The 27,952-nt window shown below is 50.0% G+C and overlaps 1 protein-coding gene across 1 annotated transcript in view; it reads right to left on the bottom strand.

Annotated features, from left to right (window-relative positions):
* The window catches only part of MAN1C1 (mannosidase alpha class 1C member 1), a 148,372-nt gene that overhangs the window by 64,627 nt on the left and 55,793 nt on the right, over window positions 1-27,952 (bottom strand). Inside the window, exon 2 of the mRNA XM_043909287.1 lies at window positions 23,273-23,369. Coding sequence (XP_043765222.1) covers window positions 23,273-23,369 — 97 coding nt within the window. The remainder of the gene's footprint in view (window positions 1-23,272; window positions 23,370-27,952) is intronic.

The following is a 27,952-nucleotide window of genomic DNA, read 5'->3' as shown; positions in this document are numbered from 1 at the left end:
TCTCCCGGCAATCTTGATTCCAGCTTGTGCTTCTTCCACTACTCAGCCATAAAAAAAGAACAAATCGGAGTCAGTTCTAGTGAGGTGGAGCCTAACCTAGAGCCTGTTATACAGAGTGAAAAAAGTCAGAAAGAAAAAAAACAAATAATGTCTATAGGATCTCTATAGGAATAGAGACTCAGACATGGAGAACAGCTTGTGGACACAACAGGGGAAGGAGAGGGTAGGAGGAATTGGGAAAGTAGCGTTGAAACATACACATTACCATATGTAAAACAGATAGCTAGTAGGAAGTTGCCATATAACACTGGGAGCTCAACCTGGTGCTCTGTGACAACCTAGAGGGGTGGGATGGGGTGGGGGTGGGAAGGGGGTTCAAGGGGGAGGGGGCACATGTATACTTACGGTTGATTCATGTTGTTGTATGGCAGAAACCAGCACAACATTGTAAAACAATTATCCAGCCCCCCCAAAAAAAATACTGTCATATGATTCTTCTTGTTTAATCCTTCTAACTCTAATCCTTTTTTTCTAGTTAAGAAAGTATTATCGATCTTCTAAGCATAATATAATTATATAAGATTTGAGAAGAACTGTCTTTGTTTTAACACTGTTTTATCATTATTTTGTTAACTATACTGTCTCACAAAATTACTTCTTGTTCAGTCGCTAAGTCGTGTCTGACTCTTTGTGATCCCACGGACTGCAGTATGCCAGGCTCCCCTGTCTTCCACTATCTCCCAGAGTTTGTTCAAATTCACGTCCATTGTGTCAGTGATGCTATATAATCATCTTATCCTCTGCCACCCCCTTTTCCCTTCAATCTTTCCCAGCATCAGGGTCTTTTCCAATGAGTAAGCTCTTTGCATCAGGTGGCCGAAGTACTAGAGCTTCAGCTTCAGTATGAGGCCTTCCAATGAATATTCAGGACTGATTTCCTTTAGAACTGACTGGCTTGATCTCCTTGCAGTCCAAGGGACTCTCAAGAGTCTTCTCTAGCACCACAATTCGAAAGCATCAGCTCTTTGACACTCAGCCTTCTTTACAGTCCAACTCTCACATCCATACATGACTACTGGGAAAACCATAGCTTTGACTACATGAACCTTTGTTGGCAAAGTGATGTCTCTGCTTTTTAATATGCTGTCTAGGTTTGCCACATCTTTCCTTCCAAGAAGCAAGCATCTTTTAATTTCATGGCTGCAGTCACTGTCGGCAGTGATTCTGGAGCCCAAGAAAATAAAATCTGTCACTGCTTCCACTTTCTCCCCCATCTATTGCCATCAAGTGATGAGACTAGATGCCATGATCTTAGTTTTCTGAATGCTGAGTTTTAAGCCAGCTTTTTCACTTTCCTCTTTTACCCTCATCAAGAGGCTCTTCAGTTCCTCTTAGCTTCCTGTCATTGGAGTGGTATCATTTGCAAATCTGAGGTTGTTGATATTTCTGCCAGCAATCTTGATTCCAGCTTGTGATTCATCCAGCCTGGCATTTCGCATGATGTACTCTGCAGTACTTGGTTGCTAAACTTTATGGGGAGTATGTCACTCATAACAGCATTCTCCAACCCTTGTGGCACCAGGGACAGATTATGTGGAAGATAATTTTTCCATGGACTGTGGGCGGGGGGGGGGGGGTGGTTTCTGGATGATTCTCACAAGGAATGCGCAACCTAGATCCCTCACATGTGCAGTTGACAAGGGTTCATGCTCCTGTGAGAGTCTAACGCTGTTGCTGATCTGACAGGAGATGGAGCTCAGGCAGTAACGTGAGTGATGGGGAGTGGCTGCAAATACAGATGAAGTTTTTCACTTGCTTGCCGGCTGCTCACCTCCTGCAGTACGGCCCGGTTCCTAACAGGCCACAGGCCAGTATCAGTATGCAGCCCCAGGGGGTTGGGTGTCCTTGACTTAAAACATAAGTGGAATTGAACTCAATGGGGGAGAAGGCACTAACTTCATAACCCTAACCCTTTGAGGATGGTCAGGGTTAGGAAACAGTCTCCCCATTTTATGGGCTTCCCTGGTAGCTCAGCTGGTAAAGAATCTGCCTGTGATGCAGGAGACCCCGATTCGATTTCTGGGTCGGGAAGATGCCCTGGAAAAGGGACAGGCTACCCACTCCAGGATTCTTGGGCTTCCCTGGTGGCCCAGCTGGTAAAGAATCTGCCTGCAACGCGGGAGACCTGGGTTTGATCCCTGGGTTGGGAAGATCCCCTGGAGGAGGGCATGGCAACCCACTCCAGTATTCTTGTCTGGAGAATCCCCACGGACAGAGGAGCCTGGTGGGCTACAGTCCATGGGGTTGCACAGACTCAGACACGACTGAACGTCTAAGCACAGCACTCCCCATTTTACAGATGAGGACACCGAAGTCTAAGAGGTAGATTCCTGGCACAGGATCACACAGGCTTCCTGCTTGACTCAATCTAGTGTTCCTTCTACTATATATCTCATAAATAAGGTGCAGTGGGGAGCAGAGAGGTGGGGAGAGAGGGGCATAGTATTACAGCTCTCCTGTTTTTACTACGTTAGGTGTTTTTATGTGTTATCACCACAACCAGGTGAGGTGATATTATGCCCATTTTACAGATGAGGAAACAAATTCAGGAAAGCTGACTGATTTGCCCAGGGTAATGACAGTAACAAATGGCAAAGCAAAATTCAAACCCAGGTTTTGAACCTGTGCAGTGGCAGGCAGAGGCCTACTTTCTAGAAACAGAGTCTATTGGGTTCCCAGTCTGGTGAGTGACAAATTAACAGGACGTGATGATGCATGGTTCGGGCACTGACTTCTAAAGGCAGCTCTCAGGTGGTAGCTTAGAACTGCTTGAGGCTGGGCAGTATCGGGAATATGAGCTGGCCTCTCAAAGGAACCACCTGGAAAGAAATGAGTCACTTATGTTATTCTAGTAGTTATGTTTTTTAAAAACAGGAGCCTCTGCTCCTGTAAGTTTTGAGGTCAAATAAAATAAGACCATCAGCCTGGAAGGATGAAAGGCTGTCAAGAGTTTCAGCTCCAGTATGTCTTGTTATCTCAGGCCATGCTCTTAGGATTCTGCCCCAAAATACTTATTTTGGCTGTACACCCTCATCTATTCTTTGCTCTGGGGCAAATCTGTGTTCCTGGCCCTGGAGAACAGGAAGAATCTGAGGTCTGTCGCGTAGCTGTCACCAACGCCTGGACACCTTTTCCATCAGTCAAGCTCTGGCCCACCCATCTGCAACATCTAAGGCTTCACGGAGGTAAAGAATCTGCCTGCTGAGCAGGAGATGTGGGTTCGATCCCTGGGTCGGGAAGATCCTGTGGAGGAGGAAATAGCAACCCGCTCCAGCATTCTTGCCTGAAAAATCCCATGGACAGAGGAGCCTGGTGGGCTGCCATGGGGTCACAAAGGGTCGGACACGACAGTGACAGAGCACACACACAACGCTTCACAGAGAAATGAACTGAAACAGCTTCTCTTTAATAGCTGATCTGAGATTTCTGACGTGGTCCATTGCAGACAGGAAAGGAAAGCTGAGTGCCTGCCCCCGGGGGCAGGGGCTGGAGGCCTTTTCCTCTCCACTCCCAGCACTTGTTTCCTAACATCTGTGTCTTAACAGTGTGCAGCTGTCTTCCCCGTGAGATACGAGCCACGTCAGGCCAGGTCCCAGGGCTGGTTTCTCTCTGAAATCTGCAGCGTCTAATCCAATATTTGGAACTCTGTAGGAGTTCTACCACGATGGCTTGTGGAATAAACGAACGAACGAATGAATGAATCATCCTGTCCGATGATGACTGCTTCCCTGTACCAGGGGCCTGGCGGCTGGTGACGACTGTGAGGCTAATGATAAGGAAGAAGAGGTGAAGTTTGTTGTTCAAGGTTATAGCAAAGTTCTGGGCAGGAAGAACAGATGCTGACCTTCTCAACCTCAAAGCCTGCAGTAGCTTTTCCCAGTTGGCCCACGCCTTTTTGAAGCCCTCAAATGCATTTTCTCCCCCAGATCAAGTTACTGCAGAGGCAAACCAATTCTCTGGTTAAGTGAAAAGAATGTGAGCAGATTATCTATTGATTGCCATCCTTCCAGGTTTTATGGATAAAGACCCCCTACCTGGACTCTGCATGGAGCATTGACAGGCCAAGTGGCCGCGTGATGGGAGGTCGAGAGGCCAGAGCATTGAATGGCCTGATTTTAGCTCTCTGATAATCTCTGCTGCGTGGGATGGCTTTCGACATTGGCATTTCCGCTCCCTGGGTTTTAAAGAATGAGAAATCTGTGGCTGATCACATATTCAGCAGCCAAAGGCACTTATTCGAAGACCTAAATTGCAGAAATAACTCGCCTGATTAGTTGAATGAATATGAGTCAGATCATCAAGCTCAATCTATGGATAAATCAGGATGAGCTAGCTGGGCCCAGTGGAGGGCAAGTCTCTTCTGCAAGTCTCATCAACCTCTTCTGCCGGGCCAAGACACACTTTCCCTGCAAGGTGGCCCAGGTGGGAATCCTTGAGCCTCTGCTCCTGAGAGAGGCTTTGCCTTGCTCTGCTTATGTATCAGGATCAGTCGCGCCCTGAGCCCCAGCCCCAAGGCAGAGTTTCAAGTTCAGAGGCAACTGGACCTCTGATTACTCCCCAGAGGCAGATCGCCTGAGGATGAGCCTGGCCTAGTGAAGGACAAGCGAAGAGGGCCCCGCCTCACCCTGGGGCCACAAGCCTGTCCTCCTAGTGATCGCTGGTGAGTTCCTGCAAAATAAGCCTCAGCTTCTAGACGTCAGCCTTAGATTAGCCCGGTCCAGCAGTATAATCACCAAGCAAATCTCTAACAGCCCTGCCGCATGCCCAACTCCCCCAGAGTGGCCTGCAAGGATTCCCCCAGCCAGAGCCGGGCTCCCACGAGGAAGTGCTCTAGGAGTTACTGAGCCTCTGAGAACAGCGCATACTCAGCCGGGCCGTACCGCAGCCCGGCCTGTGGCCCAATCCCACTGAGGTGTCAGAGGCCTCACGGCTCCCTGAAGGTGGGCCTCCGGTCAACTCTTCCTCTCTCTGGAGTGTCCCCAAAAAGGCATGTCCCAGGGACTGAGGACCACGCCTATGTCCTAGTGGAATGGCACCCCAACACCTACCAGTTCTTCCTTTCTTGTTCCTATTATGCGATGGTGGTGGTGATGGGACTCTGAGGAGATCAGGCCTCGGGTGAGGTGGTCACAGAGTAAAGAGCTGGAGGAGATGAAGCAGGGGACAGGTACCCTTAAACCATGCAACGGAAGGCTACACAGACCTAACCCTTTCCATCAAAGCTTAGAGGATCAGAGAGTTTGGGTTCCAATCATGGCTCTGCAATTTGCCGGCTGCAAAGTATATACCCTCTCTGGACTTCAGTGTCCTCATCTGTAAAATGTAGATATTTCTATATAGAATTATTTGTAAGACTCAGACTCAACAAATAATATATTTAAAACAGTCAGGAGAGTGCCACATGGTAAATGCTTGCACATGTTAGCTAGCCCTGTTCTAAAAACCTATCTGAAGAAAATATTAGGACACATATGCCAAGATTAGTGAACTGAATTAGAAAGAATGGCAAAAAAAATCAGAAATAACCTAAATGTCCAGTACAAAGATAAGAAAAAAATATATAAAATGTATATACATACATATACATACTGTGCTGCAGTCTATGGGGTCACAAAGAGTTGGACAGGACTGAGCGACTGAACGGATGTATATATATAAACATGTGTGAATATACACATTGCATATATTGTTGTGTGTGTATATGTGTTACTTCCCAGATGGCTCAGCAGGTAAAGAATCCACCTGCAATGCAGGGGACAGAAGAGACGTGCGTTTGATCCCTAAGTCGGGAAGACCCCTGGAGGAGGAAATGGCAACCCACTCCAGTATCCTTGCTTGAAAAATCCCATGGACAGAGGAGTCTGAATGGCTTCAGTCCACGGGGTTGCAAAGAGTAGGACATGACTGAGCAACCAACCACACACATATATGTGTATGTTTATACAACGTGACTACAGTGCCATTAAACATGACAATATAAGTTGCTAGTGTTTAACAGCTTGAAAAGGTGGTCAGAAAAACACTTTAAGTGTTAAGTGAAAAAGGCAGATTACGAGACAGTGCTTTTTATATTATTCCATTTATGTAGAAATACATTTTCATATGTATGCATTTTTCATGAAAGAAGACATATCTGGAGAGACACATGAAACCGTGGGTCACCTCTGAGTGATGGAACTTCAGGAGCCTTTCTTTCTGGTTCTTATTTGGAATTTCTAATTTCTCTACAATGGGCATATACTACATTTACCTCTTTTTTTTTTTAAAGGAAAAAAGAGATGGAGTAATTTTAAGGGTAGAAAAGGATTTTCACACCCAGATAATTCCAACACAGATAAAAGGATTTGTTCAAACTTCATCACTCTCCAACTGAGAAGAGGCATGAAGAATGGCAACCTTAAAAGAAAAAAAATGCCACATTTCAAGGTTTAGTGTCTGAGAAGAGTAGCTTAAAAATTGAGAGTGTCTCGGGCCATCCTGATGCATCCTTCCCTGTCGCTCCATCCCCCAGGACACCAACCTTGAAAGTCAGCAATAAACCAGACACAGAAGGTGTCTTTCTCACAGGGAACACAAAATCAGAGTATCACAGTGACAACGAATTTCTACTTTACCTCGCAAAGAGACCCTTCCTGCTGAGATGGGGGAATTTGGGGCACAAATCAGCTCTCTGGAAGGAGGAGACGTTTTCACAGGATCAGCTGGAGGTCGGGGAAAACTGCAAAGTCTAAACATTCTTCGTGTCATAACTTTGTCAGCTGTGTTGAAGTTGACAAGATGCTTACCCAGCATCTCAAGTCATATGCCCAATTGAAGTGGTTAAATGTGTAAGCTATAATAACCACTGCAAAGATTTCGCAAGCCTATGCCCAGGGCTTTAGCAAGCCTGCCTGCCTCTTCTCTCCACACCAGGAGAGGCACTGCCCCAGTGCCCAAGAGTGGGTCGCAGGACAGGAGCCACTGGTTTACCCACCAGGCCATTTCCAGCATCGGAGCTGTGGTCTGGGGCTGGCACTGGATGCAGGGTCAGTCAGAAGCTGTGCCTGCCTTCAGAAAGCAGATTATACTACAGAGCACGTTCTTCCAAGAGGAAAACACAAATCCAGTTTGTGGGCCCTCACAAAGGGGACATCAATGCTTGGAGGCAGCAAGGAAGAGAAAGGGGGTAGATGGAGAGAGAGGCTGTCCCACGACTCGACCTCGGGAGAGAGACGGGCGCCAAGGTTTCCTAGGTTCCTGACCAGTTCCTGCCATCAGAGACAGGAGTGGAGATGTGCTAAAGGTGTGAGGAGCCAGGTGGGTGTGCCAGGCGGGGGTCTGCAGGAGGCTGGGCAGTGGGACGGGCACTAATGGGGGGAAGGTGGGGCCCCACCAATGCCCAAGGAGATGGACCATTTGTGATAATACAGCTCCTTTGAGAGTTTCTCTTATCAAAAGCATCCCAAATCCTCTCCCTGGCCCCACAGAGATACACCCACACCCCCAGCCCCTTCTCAACCACACTTCAGAAAGAGCTCACAGTTACATTGGGAGCACCCTGTTACCTGGGGGTAGGGTGAGTTCCCAAGTACCTTGTGGCTGGAAGGCACCGTCTTTTCACGATTGCTCTGCCTGCCATTTGCGCAGGCCGTGCTCACTGCACATCTGCTGAACAAACCCCTAGACGGGCTGGACCACTCACCCCGCGATGGGCTGGACCACTCACCCCGCATGGCTGCTCTCCAGACCATTACAGCCTTTCTGCTGAACTGGAGACTGGCCTTCCACATCCAGTAGAGTGTGCCCCCCTCCCCACATCTCACCCAGGTGGCAGACTCAGCATCCATAGCGGGGCGGGGGCTCACCCTGGCCAAAGGCACCACCTGGGCTGACGGGTCTGCGAGAAAGGGACTGATTACTCCGGGAATCACATCCTTTAGGCCCAGGAGGGTCCTGTGGTTCCTAACCCAGCCTATGTATCAGAACCACCAGTGGGGAGATTCTACTTTTAACACAGGTTCCTGGGCCAGATCCAGACCCACTGAATCAGAATTTCTGGGGATAGACCACAAAAGTCTACATTTCCAAAAGCCTATGGGTAATTCTTGGAGAAGGAAATGGCAACCCACTCCAGTGTTCTTGCCTGGAGAATCCCAGAGATGGTGGAGCCTGGTAGGCTGCCGTCCATGGGGTCTCAAAGAGTCGGACACGACTGAAGTGACTTAGCAGCAGCAGCAGCATGGGTAATTCTGATGCTTTTCCCTGGTAAGAGCTACAGATTGGTCCATGCTGCTCATTTCATAGACAGCAAGACTATGCCAGGGAGAGGGCAGAAAGCATGTTGTCCAAGGTCACACAGGCAGAACAGGGAGGGGACCCAACCCGCCTGCTTCCCTGGGCAGCTCTGACAATATTAATAGTAAAAACTGATGATGATAACAGCAGCTACTATTTATCAACACGGCTCTAAGCCCTTCACGTGTATTAACCAACTGAATGCTCACAATCGCCACTCTATGAGGCACATGTCATTATTCTTGTTTTTTCCAGGAGAGAAAACTGTGGCGAAGAGGTTCATTTAATCACCCAAGGTTGAACAGCCAGAAAATGGTGACAATGGTGACCAGGCAACCTGGTGACAAACGGGTTAAGAGCAAATGGGTTAAGTTTGCTCTTAACCAGTTGGTATAACTGCCTTCAACCACCAGGAGCCTTCCTTGGATTTTGCTTCCTCCCCGGTGTGCGGAATTGCAGACTCTGGGATGCTCCGGGGTCTGGTCTCTGTGGAGCTGCCCAGCTTTGCGCCCTGGAGGAGGAAGACAGAACCCCAGCCCTGATCCTGGGAGCCGGGGGAGCCCAGAGAGAGGGTCTTGCTTGCCGAGGGACCTGCTTTCACACTTCCATCTGGGTCTGAGTGTGGTTCATGTCCTAGGAATTCAAGTCCCTTCAGACGAAGAGTTGACTCATTAGAAAAGATCCTGATGCTGGGAAAGATTGAAGGCAGTAGGAGAAGGGAACAATAGAGGAAGAGATGGTTGGATGGCATCACCGACTCAATGGACGTGAGTTTGAGCAAGCTCTGGGAGGTGGCAGAAGACAGGGAAACCTGGCGTGCTACAGTCCACGGGGCTACAAAGAGTCAGACACGACTGAGCGACTGAACGACGACAGATGAAGCCACAGCTCCGTGGAAAGAAGGCCCCTTGCTGTGGATTAGGGCAAGAACAGAAGAGGCGGTTCCCCCAGACAGCCCCTGTGACATCATTTCAGGTGGTGGTGAGCATCATGCAGTAATAGCCTTGGTCATGCAATAATAGCCTTGTCTGAGGTGTTTGAGATTTTGTCCTCCTTGGTTTGGGGAAAACAAGTAACTACTCCGGCTTCACTTTTTCAGCCCAAGGCAGGGCAGAGGGACACGACGGACCAAGGCCAAGCTGTGTCAACAGAATCTCCACGGCAATCTCCTTTTAATCAATAAACATACACAGGCCCTTCTTTGCCCTTCACTAGTCCTCTGGACACCCCAAAGCACCATCTGGGCCTGATGATACGCTGGTGTCACACGGGGCAGGTAAAGCAGGGACTCCTGGCCCATGGGAGGTCACAGTCCCTGAGGCAGAAGAAAGAGGATGAGGGGGGTGCTTCGGAGGCAGACAAGCCTGGGTTGGGACCGCTGCTCTGCCTCTTTGCAGGCCTGGGTTGGTTAGTTCTTTTCAGAGCTTTGGTTTCCTCATTACACCCACACCTTAAAGAGGCACCGTCAGGAAAAAACGGAACTCACGAGAGGTTCCTGTGCCGGGAGGTGGCACCTGCTGCGACCCCTGCCAGCCCAGTCCTAACAGAGACAAAAACCCTGGGCTCTTGGCAGGTGTACGGCCAGCATTCCTGGCAACCCTGGGAAGGAAGGCGATTCTTCCCACGGAGTGTGGGCAGGTGCAGGCTTTCCCAACCCGACTTGCACAGGTCCTACCTTGGTAAAAAAAAAAAAAAAATAAGCAATTCAAAATAATCTTTTACGGTTGCATTGGTATAAAGAAGCTGGATTCATTATTTTATATTTGCATTTTCTTCTGATTTGAAAAGAAATTAAAACGAAAATACTTTTGTGAGCCCCAGGCACTGCATGTCAGGGAGAGGTTAGGCCCTGTGCAGGGAATGCTTGGCTGGATATGGGATGCTCAGACGAGATCTCTTCCCTTCAAGCCTGCAGCCCCGCATCTCCACTCCCACCAACCACCCTTGCATCTGAGCACCAACACTCTACCCAGCAGGACCCCTTGACCTTGGGCTGAGCTGCTCCCCAGCCTGTAACAGAGATTTCATGGGTGTCTGTCAAAACCCTGAGCAACTCTGGGGTAGGTGCTGCCTCCTCCCGTAAGACTCCTCCTAAGTGCCACTGTCTGTGACTCCCCAGCAATGAAATGTGAGGAACTTGATGAAAACTTTTCACGTAGTCTCAAAAACTTGCTCAGCAGCTCTCGGTCAAAACTGACGTCCTCTCTCGCAGCTGCGTTGCTCAGGCACGCATGTTCTGTCCGGCTACACAGGCAGACATCATTTGTCTTTTCTCCAATGAGCTCATCATGTTGTTCTTTGCACCCTCTTCCCTGCTCCAGACCTGGCTCAGAGCCTGGCACATAGTAGGTACTCAATGCAAAGCTGCAGAGCTGAATGAAAACTCTCCACATCCCCCTGCATTCTCAGTTGCTTGTTGCAAAATAACATCTAGACGCATTTCTGGGCAGCTGCTATTTTGGGAACGGGTTGTTTGGGGAGTGGAGCCCTGGCTGCTAGACGTAGGAAGCAGGCAGAGGGCCTCGGGCGTGATGGCTCCCTTCCTCCCTGTCCTAATCATTTGCTTGGTCATTGGTGGGATTAGACAACAGCAATTATCCCACATGGTCTATTTCCAGAATTCAAAGTTACTGGGGGAGAAAATACAATTGTGCTTTATCCAGTCATTAAAAAAAGAACAACAAAATAAGAGCAGTGGATTTCAAACCGCCTTTCAGACTTGATGAAAAGAAAAACAAACTTGAGTATTAGCTTCAAATTGTGCTGACAACACACTTCCGGATCCTTTTGTCCTCCTCCAGGCTCTTTTCAGAATTTTTCAACAATTCCTATTGATCCCTGCGTGGTTCTCATGCTGACCATTTATGTCCCCTCTGTGGAGCAGGGAACGGTTCCGCCGGCCTCAGAGGCCCCTGGGTGAGGTGGGGGGATGTGAAGTCCGGCCCCCACCCTCCAGAGGAGTGGCCACCACGGCCCGCGCAGCACCTCTTCGTCTGTAGCCGACCAGCCAGGGTGAAACACACTCCAAAGTGGCCCAATCACCCTACTCTTTTAGGAACTAGAAGCAACAAGAGAGCCCACATGCCAGAGGCCCAAGGTGTATGGTGGGGAGATAAGCCCAGAGAGGGAATGAGCTTGGTGTGGGTCACACAGCAGATTGGTGGCTGAGAAGCCATAAAAAGCCAGGTCTCCTGGCTCTTGGGGTCTGGGCTAGGCAGAAAACACTGGGAAGCATTCATGGGACTCCCTTAATATGCCAGCTGCCCACAGAGGGTCTCTCATCATGCCCTCGCCCTCTCGATCCACAAAGCGCACCTTTTAGACCCCAAGGGGCCGTGATCTTGCTCAGGCTCCCTTTGAGGTCTTCGCACATGTGTTTCTGTGCCCACGATCCTGCTTCTTTCAAGTTTCAGGCCTCAGGAGAGGCCACATCCTCTCCCCACTCAGGAAATCTTTTTGAAGCCCATACCTCCAAGGATGAGTTAAGGATCCCTTGGTATGAGCTTACACCTCACAGCACTCATATTGCCTTAACTGAAACTACAAGTTCATGCATACATCTCTCCGCTAGCCTGAGACATCCATGTGGGCGTCCATCTTGCTCCCTGGTACTTGCCCTGTGTCTAGAGCAGGGTCTAGTGGCACACAGTAGGCACAGAATGATCACTGGGAGATAAAGAAATGGTCTCCTGGGACCCAGGAAGGTGTCCTCATCCCCATTCCACAGAAGGGAAAACGGAGTTCAGAAGGGAAATGTTCCACTTACCCAGTGAGTGAGTGGAAGAGCCGGGGTTTGGACAACTCAGGTCTCCTGACTCCTAAGTCAGCATTTTCTCTATTAAGACCCCTTTCCTAGACCAGTTAGTGAACTAGAGAAATTTCAGTTCATACCACAGTCAAGTGGGCTGGGAAGTAGAGAGGCTACCCATGGTGCTGGGGAGACAGTGTGGGGAGCGGGGAGTGAAGGAAGACTCTGCTGACTTCCTTGTGCTGCAAGGAGGCACTTGAGGCAAGCTGGCCTCAGAGCCCCTATCCACCCGTAAGTCCAGGCAGGAGGGGCAGGGGCCAGCTCCAGACCAGGGCTGAGCTAGCAGCATAGGGCGGCTCTGCCCTGGGGGGCACAGGTCCAGGAAGCTGAGACTTTGAATGTGGGGGGTGGTGGGATCTTGGTTCAGAGAGAGGCAGCATTCAGCAGGAGGCTAATGTCGAGCACACAGGACAGCAAGCACTAGCGAGGATCGTAGAACCAAAACCTCACACACAGCTGGTGGACTGCTGGCTTATCCTCGCTGGAAAGCTGGCAGCATTCAACTAGAGCTCAACATACGAACACGGAAGGACCCAGCAATTCCAGCCCTGGGTAGATCTCAACACAGACGACTGTGAGTTTCCACCAAAAGCATGTATCAGTGTTCATTAACTTCAAATACTCTTCATGGGAATGTAAATGGTGCAGCCACTGTGGAAAACAGTAGCAGTTCCTCAAAATTTGCACATACAGTTACCATATGACTCAGAAATTCCATTCCTGGGCAGATACCAAGAGAAATAAAAACCAACATTTCATACACAAAAACTTATACATGAATGTTCATAGCCGCATCATTCATAACAGCCAAAGAAAAGTAGACACAATCCAAACATTTACTGACAGCTAAATGGATAAATAAAATGTGGCATGCCCATATAATGGAATATTACTTGCCAATAAAAAGGGATGAAGTAATGATATCTACTACTGTGTGGATGAACCTTGAAAAATTATGCTTAGTGAAAGAAGCTATTCACAAAAGGCCAGTTTTGTATGGTTCCTTTTATAGGAGGTGTTCAGAATAGATAAATCTGGGGACTTCCCTGGTGGTCCAGTGGCTAAGACACCATAGTCTAAATTCAGAGGGCCCAGGTTCAATACCTTGTCAAGGAACTAGATCCTATACACCACAACTAACAGTTCGCACACTGCAACTAAAGATCCTGAAGGCTGCAGCTAAGACCTGGTGCAGCCAAATGAATAAATAAATATTAAACAACAAAAAAAGAATAGACTAATCTATAAAGGGATGGAAAGCAGATTAGTGGTGGCTTAGGGCTGTTGGAGAGAGAGGGTTGGGGAGAAATGGTGAGTGACAGCTGAAGGGTGCAGAGTTTCCTTGTGGGACAGTGAAAATGTTTTAAAACTAATTCTGGTGATAGTTGCAAATATAATCAATCCCTAAAGTTTAAACAAACAAATAAACAAAAAGTATTTATAGCAGCTTTCTCATAATTACAAAATACTGGGGACAAAAATGTCCAGGAACAGTAGAAGGGGTAAACCTGAAAAAGAATGAACCCTTCATGATACAATTATGAGTGAAAAAAGTAAACCATAAAAGTACATACAGTGTGATATGAACTTCATTTTTTTTTTTGCTGTACCTCGAGGTATGTAGGATCTTAGTTCCCCAACCAGGGATGGAACCTGCCCCGCCTGCATTGGAAGCTTGGAGCCTGGACTCCACTTCCACTGGACTACCAGGGAAGTCCATGATAGGAACTTTAAAGCAGACAAAACAAACCTAAGGTGACAGAATTCAGAACAATGGTGGCCCTTGGGGACTGCTGACCAGGAAGTGTCTGGGGGAACATTCTAGGGATAACAGAAATGCTCTCTGTCTTGATCTTTGGGGGTGGTTACAGGGGTGTATCTAACATGTAAAACTACTGGATTTCACACTTAAGATTTGGACGTTTTATTCTAAGTTACAAGTTACATCTCAATTTTTTAAAAGTATTTAATTAAAAAGATAATGGCTCAAGTCACAGGACCAGGGTTCAAGTCCTGCTTGTCAGGCCTTCCCGAGAGTCCCTGTCCCCCTGTGCCTCTTTCCCCATCTTTAGACACTGGACCAGATGGTTTCAAAGACTCCAGCTGGCACGGACGGTCTGAGATTCTGTGAATTCACATACCTATTTGTCACTGAGTTTGCTGGGAAATTTGGCAAGTGCTTGCCATCAATGTGGTGTGAAGAAAAGAAGGCTGGCGGTCTGCTGTGGGCTCTGCCTTGTTTCCAAGGAAGGGAAGGTCTTTTGGAAATTGGGCAGGAACATGTCACCCCCCCCAGGAGGGAATGTCAGTTTCAATATGAATCATCTTATGCATCGCCAGTAACTTACTCTGGGAATAGACACCCTGACTCACTCCTCCCCAACAGGAGCAAGACTTGCCACTAAAATTTCAGATTTCAAGAGAATTGGTATATCCCAAATAGCTTCTCCGAGGCCAAAAAAGAGAAAAGAAATCAGCCTAGTAACCAACCAAGAGTCACAGAGAGGACGTTGAGAGCCCAGGGTGCAAACTGTTTTGTCCTAAAGCAGAGACGGGGCCCAGAGGAGGTCGCCGGCTCACTTGGCTGCTGGCGCCAGTGCTGGGACGGGGACCCAAAGCTCTGAGCCTCGAGTTTTCTTTTTGCAACAACCTGCTGCTATATTTTCTAAAGAAATAAATTATGCTCTGTGCTGGTGGGAAGCCTTTTAAATGAAAAGAAAAAGAAAACAGCCAAGATGCATCTTAATTAGAAACTGCTTGGGGAAAAAAACAAATTCTTTGCGGGGAGGAGGGTGCAGAGCAGCGGGCCCAGAACGGTCAGCTGCCCGAGAGCCTGAAAGTCCAGCAGGCTGATTTAGAGGTGAGCCTGTTGCTTTGCTAACACCCAGGGGGACATTTTGGTCTTTAGAAGGTGGCCAGGGAACTGTGGATGTCATTCAAGGCCACAGGGAGGCCACCATGGACGGCAGAACCCGACCAGCAGTTGCCAGTCCTATCTGTCCTTCACACGTGTGGGGCACATACTTTCATCCTATTTCCCTCCTTGTGCTAAAGGCCATTTGCCAGTGACCATTTCCTTCTAATCCATTTCCTCTGAGCTTTGACAGCCTCTGGCCTCCGGATGGAGCAGAGGCTCCTCAGACACGTGACTGCCGGGAAGGTCTGTTTGCTGCCCTGAAGCCTGACCCAGTCTACCCAAGGAATTGCGACATCATCACCTCCGCTGAGGCTGATGACAGCTCTTTCTCAAAACAAACTCCAAGCTTCGGTCAGGAATGTGCACCACAGCCGGCCAAAATCAGGGAGCGGCATGGCCTGACATCAATTTCCCAAGAACTATGGATATTTGGTGTTTTGTTTTTGTTTTTCAGAAAACAAAACAAAACCCAAACCTCCGAAAAACAAAACTTCTAAGAGCGGATACGGCCTTTTCAGCCAGATAAGTCCAAGTGCCCTGGTACTTGATAAGACAGGAGACAGGAAAAGGACTGGGAAGGGTGGATCTGCACTTGGGGAAGAAAAATCTACTGTTTCATGAGGAGTTACTAAGTGCAGGCTCTGTACTAAGACGACCAAGGCCTCCTGGCCCCCTTTTACAGGTGAGTAAACTGAGGTTCAGAGAACTCTGTCTCTTGTCCAATTTAAATCAGCAGGTAAATCTGAACCAGAGATTTGAACCTGGGCACATCTCCAAAGTCAAAACTGCTGCCACCCAGAAACAGACTCAGATCCATGGAAACAAAGTGGAGATCTGTGGAAAATGGGGAAATGAGTGATTTCCCCAAATGGTCTGCAAAGTGTGTGGTTCCCCTGGAAGCCACACTGCAGAGTGTGTGTGTGTGTGTGTGTGTGTATGTGTGTGTATGTGTGTGTGTGTGTGTGTGTGTGTGACTGTGAACCTTTTGTGGAAGGCATTGCTAATTCACACACCATAGCCCAACTGTAAAAATGACATCTTGGGGCCTGGATTGATTCCCTCTTCAACATCATATTTGCTCCGTTTACAAGGCAAGGATGATTTTTTTCCCTCTCTGCCAAGGCCAAACATTCCCGGGCTGTGATCTGAAAATCGTGCTGTGTTCATTTTGCCTCCTGACTCACCCAAGGCCATAAATCACCCCTCGAAACGGGGATGTGGTTGGGCAGCTCTATCAGGGATTCACCAGGTGGAGGCAAAATCCAATCCGGGGCTCTCACGGTCACCCAGGGACGGCTCAGAGCTTCTGGCCACATAAGCACCTCTATCCTCCAAAGAGAAGATGCCCGCGATCAGAGCTGCTGACTAAGCAGGACTGCTGCTCTTTCAGGGTCAGCCTGCTGACTCCTGATGTCCTTTGTGATGGGGGAGGTCAAGGCAGCGGCAGAGGATGCCAGCACAGCAGGCCCAGGAAGAAGGGCTTCAGGGAAAACAGGGCAGGCAGAGACTGCAGCGGGCAATTCATTCATTCAGCAATATTTATCGAGAGCCTACTACTGTGTGCCAGGCACTGTTGTTTTCCTTGGGATGTAATTATTCTCACAATTATTTTACAATAGACACAATAATAACGGCAGTAGCTTACAGTTAATGAGTGCATATGGGCAAGTATATTTAAGCATATGGGCAGGTTTTCCACACATCAACTTTTACCTAATCCTCACCACTGCTGGGTGAAGCAGGTATTATCCTCATGGTACAGATGGAGAAACTGAGGTGCAGAGAGTTTAAGAACCTGGCCCAAGGTCACATGATTAGTAAGGGGCAGAGCTGGGATTCAAACTCAGGCTGGCCTGGTTCTCAAATCCATGGTTCATCAAATCCATCATGCTGATAGCCAATGGCATGTTTTGCAAGTAGGTGTTTTTAGGTTGTTGGGCAGAGACAAAATATTTGCCTAGTATGGGAGAAAAGTGGGAAATCTTAATCTTTTTTCCCAGGCCCTGTATAGTAGTCAACTGATGTCTACTAAGTCATGATGCCTTCAGATGGGTGGCTGCAGACCCTGACCTGAAATACAGGTCTTTCTGGGCTTCCCTGAGGGCAATGGCACAGAAGAAGCAATACCACCCACCCAGAGACCATCCCCTGGTTCTGCTCCCTTCTCTACAGAGGCCCATGTGGTCACTGGGAGACAGGGCTGTGTTGGTGGTTTGTGGACTGGGGTTTGGAATCCGACGGAGCTGTGATCAAGTCTCTGCTTGATTACTGTATGACTGAGCAAATCCTAAAACTTTTCAGGCCTCAGTTTCCTCATCTGTGAGATGGGGATAAGTGGGTAATTCATCCCTTGGCAGAGCTGTGAGGACACGAGAGAAAGCAGCTATGGTGCCAGGTGTGATATATGTACAGGAAGCAGGTGGGCTCTTGGCCCCTAAATCATATACCTCCCGAAAGACAGTTTACTCTTGCTAGAGTTCTGAGAAAGTCCAGCTCCTGGTGGTGATCTGCCCAGGACCACAGGCCTTGCTGTGACTATCTGGCTAAACTTAGAGTGGGTGATGCAAAGAGCACAGGGCTGGGACTTTGGCCTCCAGAGTTCAAATTCCAGATCTACAATTAGCATGCTGTGTCACCCTGGGCGAGTGCCTTCCCCTCTCTGGGCCTGGTATCCCCCTGTCTAAGATGAAGGAGTTGGACTTGTCATCAAAGGGCCTCTCTGGTGGGGACCTCCCAAGACTCTGTATCCAGTACCGATCTCCCCCACTGCTGAGGGAGAATGAAGGTTTTACGATTGCTCTGATTTCTTGGGAGGATTAATGCTCACTAAGTGCTTCAAGGCTGGCAGCTGGCACTGGGTGTGAGGTCTCATTACTCTCTTGGAAACCCTGCCTCTGCCAGGAGGCCAATTTATTCCACAGCCTTGAACCCTAACCTTCCCTTGACTCTTCCCTGTTAAAAATTCCATTGTAAGCTGCTTAAATGAAAGGCTGAGAGGCACACTGCCTACCAGCGGGCTGCCCGCTCGTGATCTGCCATGGGCACCTGAGGGCTGCAGGGAAGGGCGGGAGGGATCAGGGCTGGGAAAGCCCTGGAGTCCTCGCGTGGGTCCCTGAGTCCAAGACACTTGGTCGCAGCCCAGCAAAGTGGGAGAAGCGCACACTGTCTTAAGGGCCTTGCATCATCCTCACGGAGGCTGAACTGGAGGCTTCATGTGCCAGGCATGGATACGAGCATTTCTCGTGTATTAACTCATTCCGTTCTCAAAACAATCCTGTGAGTAGACATGACTGTCCTCACTTCATAGCTGGAAACTGAGGCCCAGAAAGGTTAAGAAACTTCCCTAAGGTCACACAGCTGGGAAGTGGCAGGGGAGCATGCAAGCCCAAGCCGTCTGGTTTCAGAGTCCGTGCTCTTCAGCCGACTTCTTTAATATTGCCCTAGGTTCTAGCAGCAGCCCCTATTACAGGTAAGGAGGCTGGGCCTCTGGGTACTGAGTGAGCCGCTATACTTTATAGCATCCTCAGCAGCGGCTTTATGGCAGGTTCCTCTACACGCCCCTCCTCGAATATGTTCTTCAAGTGGCGGGCTCGCCTCTGTGACTTCACAGCGATGAGAGCATCGCTACTGCGTGCCGGGTGTGTCTGTGAGGAACAGGCCGTGTCCTCCCTCCTGGCAGCCAGCACTAGGGTCTTGAGGGCGTTTTCTGGCAGGACCTGCAGAGCAGGACTGCGGTGAATTGAAAGCCACTTTAACACTCAATTGCTCAGGACACAAAAGCTAGCTTGAGTGGTGCCTCACCCAGAGGTCTGACTCTCCAAGTGAGAACACATTCAGGGAGGGACGCACGGGCAGCAAGGAGGGGAAATTCCGTTAGGTGAACCGCCGCATGCGGGGCCCAGGCTCCGCGTCCGATATCCTCGCTGCAGCCCCTGTAAGTCCTGCAGAGCCAGGCACTGGCGTGGACCCATCACTCCTCCCCAGATGCGGCTCTCCTGGTTCTGCAGGCCTGGGGAGGAGGCTGTCAGAGCCCATGCCAGACTGATACGCACCAGGATGCAGCTCAGGGACCCCAAACATCCACGCAGCTGGGTAGAGCAGGGTGGGGACGGCTGACAGCTGACCATGCCCCGCGGGGCTCAGCTTCCAGTGAGCTGACTGATGACAGAGGCTGCCAGAGCCCGGGAATGATGCCGCCCATAAGCCCGTGTGAGTCCAGCAAAAGCAGCAGTGGTATGACAAGCAGCTTAATTCAGGCCAGTTCATCTCCTACCTCCTAGAGTAGTCTGGCTTCCAAGTCCCTCGTGGGTCCAACCCGAACTAGAACCTCCTCCAGGCTCCTCAAATGCCCCGAAACCCTCCTCCTCTGGGGGTGTTCCCATAAGCCTCTGTATCATCAGATCCATCTGTGGCAATGATAAGCATAACTACCACCTAATAAGACAGTTCTGTTGGGAAGCCCTGGGCTGGGCTGGGGTAATGTTTTCCTTTTTTTTTTTTTTTAAAGATTTATTTATTTACTTTTTTTTTTGGCGGGGTGGGGGGGCGGGTTGTGCTGGGTCTTCACTGCTGCACACAGGCTTTCCCTAGTTGCGGAGAGCAGGGGCATCTCCTGTTTCAAAGCATGGGCTCTAGGTGTGTGGGCTTCAGTAGCTGGGGCTCATGGGCTCTACAGTGTGGCCTCAGGAGGCACATGGGCTTAGTTGCTTCGTGGCATGTAGGATCTTCCCAGACCAGGGATCGAACCCATGTCCCCTGCACTGGCAGTCAGATTCTTAACCACTGGACCACTGGGGAAGCCCCTGGGGTAATGTTTTCATTAGTTCCACTTTACACAAAACTCAGGCTCAGAGAGAAATGTCTTGCCCAGGGTCACTCAGATAGGAAGTAGTGAAGTCAACCTGAACTTGCTGGGCTCCAGGGGTCCAGAACCACAAGCCAGAGAAGGCCTGTTGATCCCCTCTAGTTGTCCCTCGTTCTGAGAGCATCTAGATGACCCCAGAGGGGCCCCAAGGAAGGGTTCCCGGTGTACATCTTGGCAGAGCTGGTGGAGTTTTCGCTGTACCATTTACCCCTGCGTCCCCAGCAGTTAGCGCCTGACGTGGCGCTAAACAAGCAGCTGCTGAGTAAAAGAACAAGAAACCAAGACAAGCTGCTCCTTGCCCAGCGCCCAGGGCCCCGCGTGTGCTTCTTCCCCAGGAGACAGCCGCCCACTGCAGAAGGCAGGCCTCGCTTCACCACCAGGACTGCTGCGGGCATGGGGTGACGGGGCACCCAGGGCCTTGCCAAGGCCGCTCGTGGGAGACGTGGGACCTCAGCCTCCCCTCCACGGGCTCACCTGGGCAACTGCCAACCACATTTATTACAGTGGAAATCTTAAATCACTCCCGTATACTTGGCCCTTTGCATGTTCCTACACTCACATAGCAACCCGAGTGTGAAAGACGAGTGAACAGGGGCCTAGAGAGGCCAAGTGACTTGGACTTGGACACACAGACAGTTCAGGGCAGAGTGAGGACTGGCACCCGGGTCTCCTGGTTCAAGACCCAGCCTTCTTTGCGTTGTTCCAGGCTGCCCTCTCTCCTACAGGCTCCGTGATGGGGAAGGGGTTGGAGGGTTGAGATGTACATCACAGGCCCTGAGCAATTTCATAAAATGGGACTTGGTTCAGCCCAGTTCCTCCCAGTAGTGTTCCCCATGGTGCTCCCACTATCCCCGTGAGTGGTCATAGCAGTAGCTATGCCCATCTCTGCAGTATCAGAGATCAACAGCCTCCCGTCCACCTCCATCAATTTCCAGAATATCTGTACACTGTGTGGAGAGGTGAAGATTACCTCCCTCAATGACACTAGTAACCAAAGCTCTAACAGCTCTGATGAGAGCCACACTAGCCACCTTTCCCAGGGCTGATGTGGGTACTGGGGAAGGTCCATGATCTGGGCGGGGAAGGCAGTGAGCCTCCGAAACTGTAATCCACACATTTCATATTTGAGGTTAAAGAAACATCTGCCTTCCTCCTTCCAGCTCAGGAGTCCTCTCTCCAAACCTGTCCTAAGACAACATTTTGTGCACAAAGATGGTAATGATGTGCTATTTCTATTGGTGAAAAATTGGAAACAATATTTGTTCAACATTAGTGGAATGGTTAAATGAATTATGGCATGTCAATGCAATAACTGTATTCAATAAAAATACCCTTTTTTTTTTTTTTGGCCATACCACATGGCATGCAGGATTGCTTAGCTCCCCAGCCAGAGATCAAACCTGTGTCCCCTGCCATGGAAGCACAGAGTCTTATCCACTGGATGGCCAGAGAAGTCTTCCCATTAAAAATATTCTTTATGAAAAATTTTAAATGAGTTAAGGAAACACATGATGTAACATTAAGTTAAAAAAAAGAAGGAACATAATATTATATAGAGAAGAGGGAAGAGAATACTGAAGAAAAGATTGAAAGGAAATAAGCCACAGCATGTTAAAAAGCAGAGACATTACTTTGCTGACAAAGGTCCGTCTAGTCAAAGCTATGGTTTTTCCAGTAGTCATGTATGGGTGTGAGGGTTGGACCATAAAGAAGGCTGAGTGCCAAAGAACTGATGCTTTTGAACTGTGGTGTTGGAGAAGACTCTTGAGAGTCCCTTGGACTGCAAGGAGATCAAACCAGTCCATCCTAAAGGAATTCAATCCTGAATATTCATTGGAAGGACTGATGCTGAAGCTGAAGCTCCAATACTTTGGCCACCTGATGTGACGAGCCGACTCATTGGATAAGACCCTGATGCTGGGAAAGACTGAAGGGAGGAAGAGAAGGGGACAACAGAGGATGAGATGGTTGGATGGCATCACTGACTCGATGGATATGAATTTGACCAAGCTCTGGGAGTTGCTGATGGACAGGGAAGCCTGGCGTGCTGCAGTCCATGGGGTCAGAAAGAGTCAGAAACAACTGAGCAACTGAACAACAACTCTAAGATGTCCACAGAGGCTGCATCTGTGTGTTAGAATGAGTTATTTTTTGCCAGCTTTACACTTTCGATACTTTCTCTTATCCCCTACATGCCTATCATAATTAGGGGAAAAAAAGCAACAGTCACCCCACATCACACCCTCCTGCCCAAAGGAAGTAAACTGTCTGAACAGCCAGAAGGGTCAGGATGCTGCCTGGCGTAGATCCTGGGTCTCTTTTCACACAGCAGAAATACGCATGGGAGGCTTTTCTTTGTAAACCTGCTTTTGAAATTTTTCTGGAGAATTTCATCTGACTTAGGTCTCTGGTTCTTGGCGTCAGGAGTCTGTGCTTCTGAGGAGTGGGAAATACAGGTGAGGAATTTCTGTCTCCAGCCCCGCCCCGCCCAAATAGCTCCTGTCATCCCAGGGACACGGGAGCCTGGTGGGCTGCCGTCTATGGGGTCGCACAGAGTCGGACACGACTGAAGTGACTTCGCAGCAGCGGCAGCTCAGGGAAGAAGAAAGCGCGGTGCCTCCAGCACCTTCTCACGTGAAAGGCCTGCAGAGAAGGAGCTGGCAGTCTGTCCAGGAATTACTTTTGAAACCTGAAGCCGTGCCCGCAATGAGGCACTCTGCAGACTCTCCAGCTGAGAGGGGCGTTCGAGGCTCTGGGCGAGGAGGATCTCGTGGTGGCAGAGGACAGAGAGGTCGGGCAGTGAGGCTGCTGATCAAACTCAAGCTGCCAACACGCGGCGGCACCCGTGGGGCTCCCTAACATGACTGCGTGTTCAGCAAGCCGGCCGGCGACAGACACACCCCCAAGACCCTCAAGGCCACATGCATGCCCAGTTTATCAGAGGCATGTCTGGTTTCTCCAGGCAAACACCCCAGATCATTTTATAGCCGCTTGAAGGAGCGATTTAAACCCCATCCTCTGTGTCCTTCCGATCGGCACGCCTTCCCTGTGGAAGCACATGTCCATCACTCACTGTCCCCACTCACATTTCCAAGTCTGTCTGCTCTGCAAATTAACAACAGGTGGTGCATCTAAAGAAGAGTGTGACGTGAGGGAGAAGCATGTGGGTTTCCCTCAAACCTAGAAGGCTCAGCAACCTAGACAACCCCGAAGGAACTCACACTTAGGAGCCTCCAGGTCTGGACAAAGAGGGACACCGCTCAGGAGGCAAAATGCCAACAATAAAACTGTTCCCGAGGGGGACACTGCTCGGCCCCCAGGGGCAAGGGGTCTCCCGAGGTCAGCTCACCGAACATGTTGCCCTCGTAGCCGTCTCTGGTGAGGGGCCGGAGCTCGTTTTTCCCCATCGCGTAGCGCTTGTAGCTCTGCCAGGCGAACTGCATCATCTGTAAGGAAGAGCAGAAACAGAGCCTGAGCGTGGAGAGTCGCAGCAGCGCGGCCTCGACCCTGCAGCGGGATTTGAAACCACATTACGAAAACAATCTTCCACATTGAGAAAGACAACTTCCTCTCACCATCATTTTCATAGTTACACCTGGAAGACCATTCTCCTCAGACCACCCCATGCATCCTGCGTCTACCCACAGATTCCGCAGAGAAGACAACGAACGGTACTAAGTACATTCCGGCCGTCCAGATGTGAGTGCCACGGTGGAAAGACACCTCCTCTGTGAAGCCTTCTTGGACTTAAAGTGACCCTTTGAAGGGAAGGAAATGAAACTCCCCAAGGGATGTCTGTTAGAATCTAATAGAACCATCCCCTGTGGGAGGGATTAACTCCCCTTTTGTAGATAAGGAGACAGATCAAGACAGGAGGTAACCTGCCTGGGGTTACCCAGTGAGTCAGTGAGAATGCCAGGACCTGAGCGCATGCCCTCTGGCCCCGAAGTCTTATGTCTGTTCCCTGAAGTCACTGCAGGAGTCTCCTTGAACTCCTCCAACACTTGGCTTGTCTGTCCCAGGCCCTGGCTGTCCCAGGCCTCCAAGCACCCCAAAGGGTCACTTAGTTTTTGCTTCACTGGTTCTGGACCATGAACTCTTGGAAGCCATTAAACTATACTTTCTTTGCCGCGGTTTCCCCAAAGCACCCTGCACAGGGCTTGGCAATGAGTAACTGTCAGCCTTGTCTCCCAGTGCGTGCATGAGTTCTTACTGCGCTAAGTCACCAGTCATGACGATTCTTTGCGACCCCATGGACTATAGCCCACCAGGCTCCTCTGTCCGTGGGATTTTCCAGGCAAGAATACTGGAGTGGGTTGCCATTCCTTTCTCCGGGGGATCTTCCTGACCCAGGGGTCGAATCCGCATCTCTTACATCTCCTGCATTGGCAGGAGGCTTCTTTACCACGAGCACCACCATTACGTCAGTTACGTCAGCCCCTTGGGAGCATCACAGAAGCACCTTTGTCCCCTAACTGTGCTTAGCACTGGAGGCTGGAAGAATGCAAGGTGACAATTTGTCCCCAGCCCTGCTACCCCACCCCTCCCCAGGTCTGCCTTTTGTCTTTGCTGGCAGGCTGAAGAAGGTAGACAGCTGAGCAGGCTCTGGGGTGACCATGGGGTTGAAGAAGGGGCCAGGCCAGGCAGTGGAGGCACTCCTGAGGGACAGGTAGGTGGGAGGCAGCCTGGACTAGTGGAAGGAACTCAGGCTTCCGGGCCAGGGAAGCCTGGGTTCTAATTCTCCCTCTGCCACTATCTCTTTGATTTTGGAAAGCGACTTAAAGTCTCTAAGCCTCAGCTGCCTCATCTCTGAGGTGGGAATAACAAGGCCTGCTCTGCCACAATCCTGAAAGGTTTAAATGAAAGCAAGTAGCTGGAAATGCCCAGTTTTCAACCTGACATAGCAAGTGATCAATAAACACAAATCCTCCTTCCTGCTCAGTCTTTAAAATACCCATTGGGTTCTCCAAGCCTTATCCATCCACCCCTCCTCTCATCCACCTTATTAGTTCTCAGACTTGGACTGCATCTGCACCACCTGGGGAGCTTGTTAAAACAGGCTGTTGGGCCCCATCCTTGAGTTTCGATCCAGCAGGTCTGGGGTGGGACCTGAGATTTTTGGCTAAGACACTCCCCATGGTCCATGGGCCACACCTGAGAACCACTGGTCTACGGTGTGTATTTATTTCTACTTCTCAGCTCACTTCCAGGCGCTGCCTGGCACCCTTCTGCTTTTCTCCTTCAGTCTCCCGGCCCACCTTCCTGCTTCAACTCTGTCTTTCTGGACAATGCCACCTGCACTCTCCATGATCTGCCACCCCTGGTGCCAGGCCATGTCTTCCAGGCACACCTAGGCAGTGACTACTGCCATGCCCACCACTGGGGCCCAAACGCAGACCCAGAGGGCAGACCTGCCAGGTCTATGACCTGCGCTCTCCATGAAATCATGATACTAGCATAATCTAGTATTCTCTCTCCACTTCAGAGATGACGAAACTGAGGCTCCGAGATGGAAGGTGGTCAGGGAGGCACAGTCAGCAGGACTGGTGATGGGTACGGCCCTTTCAACTCCCGGGCCGACAAATCCCACCTCCGCACTTGGCCTGATCTGTGGCTTCCCATGAGACACACATGTGAATGTCATGGTAATGCATGCCAAGTGCTTGGCACAGGCTCTGAGTCCTGGTTCCATTCCTCTGTTATTTTCTACTTATCTTGAATTGGCAATAAGGGAAGCTAATTGCTGGGTATGAGCGCTTAAGGGAGACCAGCCTCCTCCCTCAGGCTCTCTTATTTTGGGTGCGGGGGGGGGGGTGCCCTCAATTAAGTCGTGGGGGAGGTGGCTGGTAGGGGAGCAGCAGGAGGCTGTTCCAACATAAATGGCAGCAGGATAGCAGGAGCGGAGGTCAGGAGGGGGAGGGCCGAGCCCCACCCCAAGCCCCGCCTACTAGAGAGAGAGACAGGAAAGTGGGTGTGCAGGAGTAATTAAGAGAACCACAGGTATCCACAGGCTCTCAAAGGAGCTGTCACCGCAGGGACGTGGGGATGTTTGGATCATGGCCCATTCTCACAGTTCTCTCCATCAACGGAGGGGAAGGAAGGCACACACAACCCCTGCGTCACTGGGACAGGATGTGGAAGGCAATCAGAGCTGCTCGGTCACACACACGTGCCCAAGGGCACACAGACCCTTGAAAGCTCAGCCTAGAGTCTGTACCTCGGGTCGCCAGCCCAGGCGCTGGATGAGCAGGGGTGATGGGGAAAGGTCACAGCCAGGCATCTTTACTTCCCTTCCCCACCCGCCCTAACCGACCAGGAGGTCTGTCCTGTGCTTGCCGCAGTTTGGGGTGCAGTCACTATGGGAGTGCTCCCCAGCCCCCTCCCTCCACTTTCCTGCCAACTGCTTATCTACTTTCAAGTCTCAGTGGAAATTTGAAAGAAGGTGTGTCTTCTGAGTAACAGAAGCGCTCAGAAGAAGGCGTGTGTCTCAAGCGGAGCCTCTGGGTGCGTGCTGGGCTTGGTCGCTCAGACGTGTCCGACTCTTTGCGACCCCATGGGTGGCAGCCCGCCAGGCTCCTCTGTCCATGGGGTTCTCCAGGCAAGAATACTGGAGTGGGTTGCCATGCCCTCCTCCAGGGGATCTTCCCAACCCAGGGATTGAACCCGGGTCTCCCACACTGCAGGTGGATTCTTTACCATCTGAGCCACCAGGGAAGCCCCAAGGGGAGCTTCACGGGCACCCAAATGTCCTGATGGACAAGTAGGATCGTGAGGACACAAGAGGAAGACCCTGAAACTGGTGCTGTGTGCCTTGGGCAACCCCTGGGCTTAGCTTTAGAGATGGACTCTCCCTGGCTCCCAGTTTAGGCAGTTCTAAGGCCTGAAAGATGACCCGGCCACCTCTTGCCCCATGCAAGTTCCTTAATAAAAGGCTAAGTAATCTCTCTTTGAACACCGTGAGTGATGGGGTGCTCACCATCTTACCAGGCAGCTCATTCAACTGCGGAGTTTCACAAAGTTCTTAATCAATCCAAATCTGCTTTTCCCTGCGGGCCATGTGGAAGACAGCTCATATGCTCCCACCACAGATCTTCATGCAGGAGGAGCCAACTCTCAAGCCACTGTAGGCTGCCTACTGGCCGCGGAACAGACCAGCTCCTTCAACAGTTCCCCTGATGGTAGAGCTCTGAATCCCCTGAAACTGCAGGCATAGATCATAACGTTTTCCCAGGGTGCCCAGACTTTATTACCCATTTGTAAAGGTTGGTTTTTGGTAACAGACAGAAACCAAAGTGCAAACTCTCCCTGGTTACATCTGGACCAGACCTTGTGGATGTGGATTTGCCATTTGTCCTTAATAACTGCATGTCGTTGGACTCTGCATACCATTCCGTGCTGTCAGGATCTTTCTGGAACCAGATCTTATCATTCAATGTGTGTGTGTCTGCCTGTTTTGGGTATTTTGCCTGCTTTGATGGCTCTGCCATCTGCGTCTCCCCCAAGTTTTGGACAGAAATATTCAACGGCTGGGCGGAACACAGAAGCAGGGAAACAGCAGCAGGGGCCCTTCACCTGACTCCAGCCCTGCTCTCTGAGTGTTATCTGTCAACACGGGAGGAATCTGCCAGACAACCAGTCCAAGCTCCGTGTTCTCCATTTTGTGTACAAAGATATTGTGAAGGACAGGGCTGAAATACAAAAAACACTCTGTCCCGGTACAGAGAAAATAGATGGTTTTTTTCTTTTAAAGAGAAATCAGGGGTTAGACGGGTATGATCTGCTCTTAGAGAACCCATTTTGGCCCCTATGGGTCCCCTTTTTCGGTTCTAAATGCTTGCAACTCACCAACTTAAAAACCTATCAGTTCCACTAGGATGGCTGTAATCAACAAGATGGACAATAACAAGTGTTGGCCAGGCTGTGAAGAAATTGGAACCCTCATCAATTGCTGGTGGAAATGAAAATGGCTGCAATTGCTTTGGAAAACAGTTTAGCATAAAAAGTTAAATACAGAGTATCATGTGACCTA

The sequence above is a fragment of the Cervus elaphus genome, chromosome 8, assembly GCF_910594005.1.
Source record: "Cervus elaphus chromosome 8, mCerEla1.1, whole genome shotgun sequence".
Lineage (NCBI taxonomy): Eukaryota > Metazoa > Chordata > Mammalia > Artiodactyla > Cervidae > Cervus > Cervus elaphus.
Note: the sequence above shows the minus strand (reverse complement) of the source record. Positions and strands in the feature narration are given on the sequence as shown.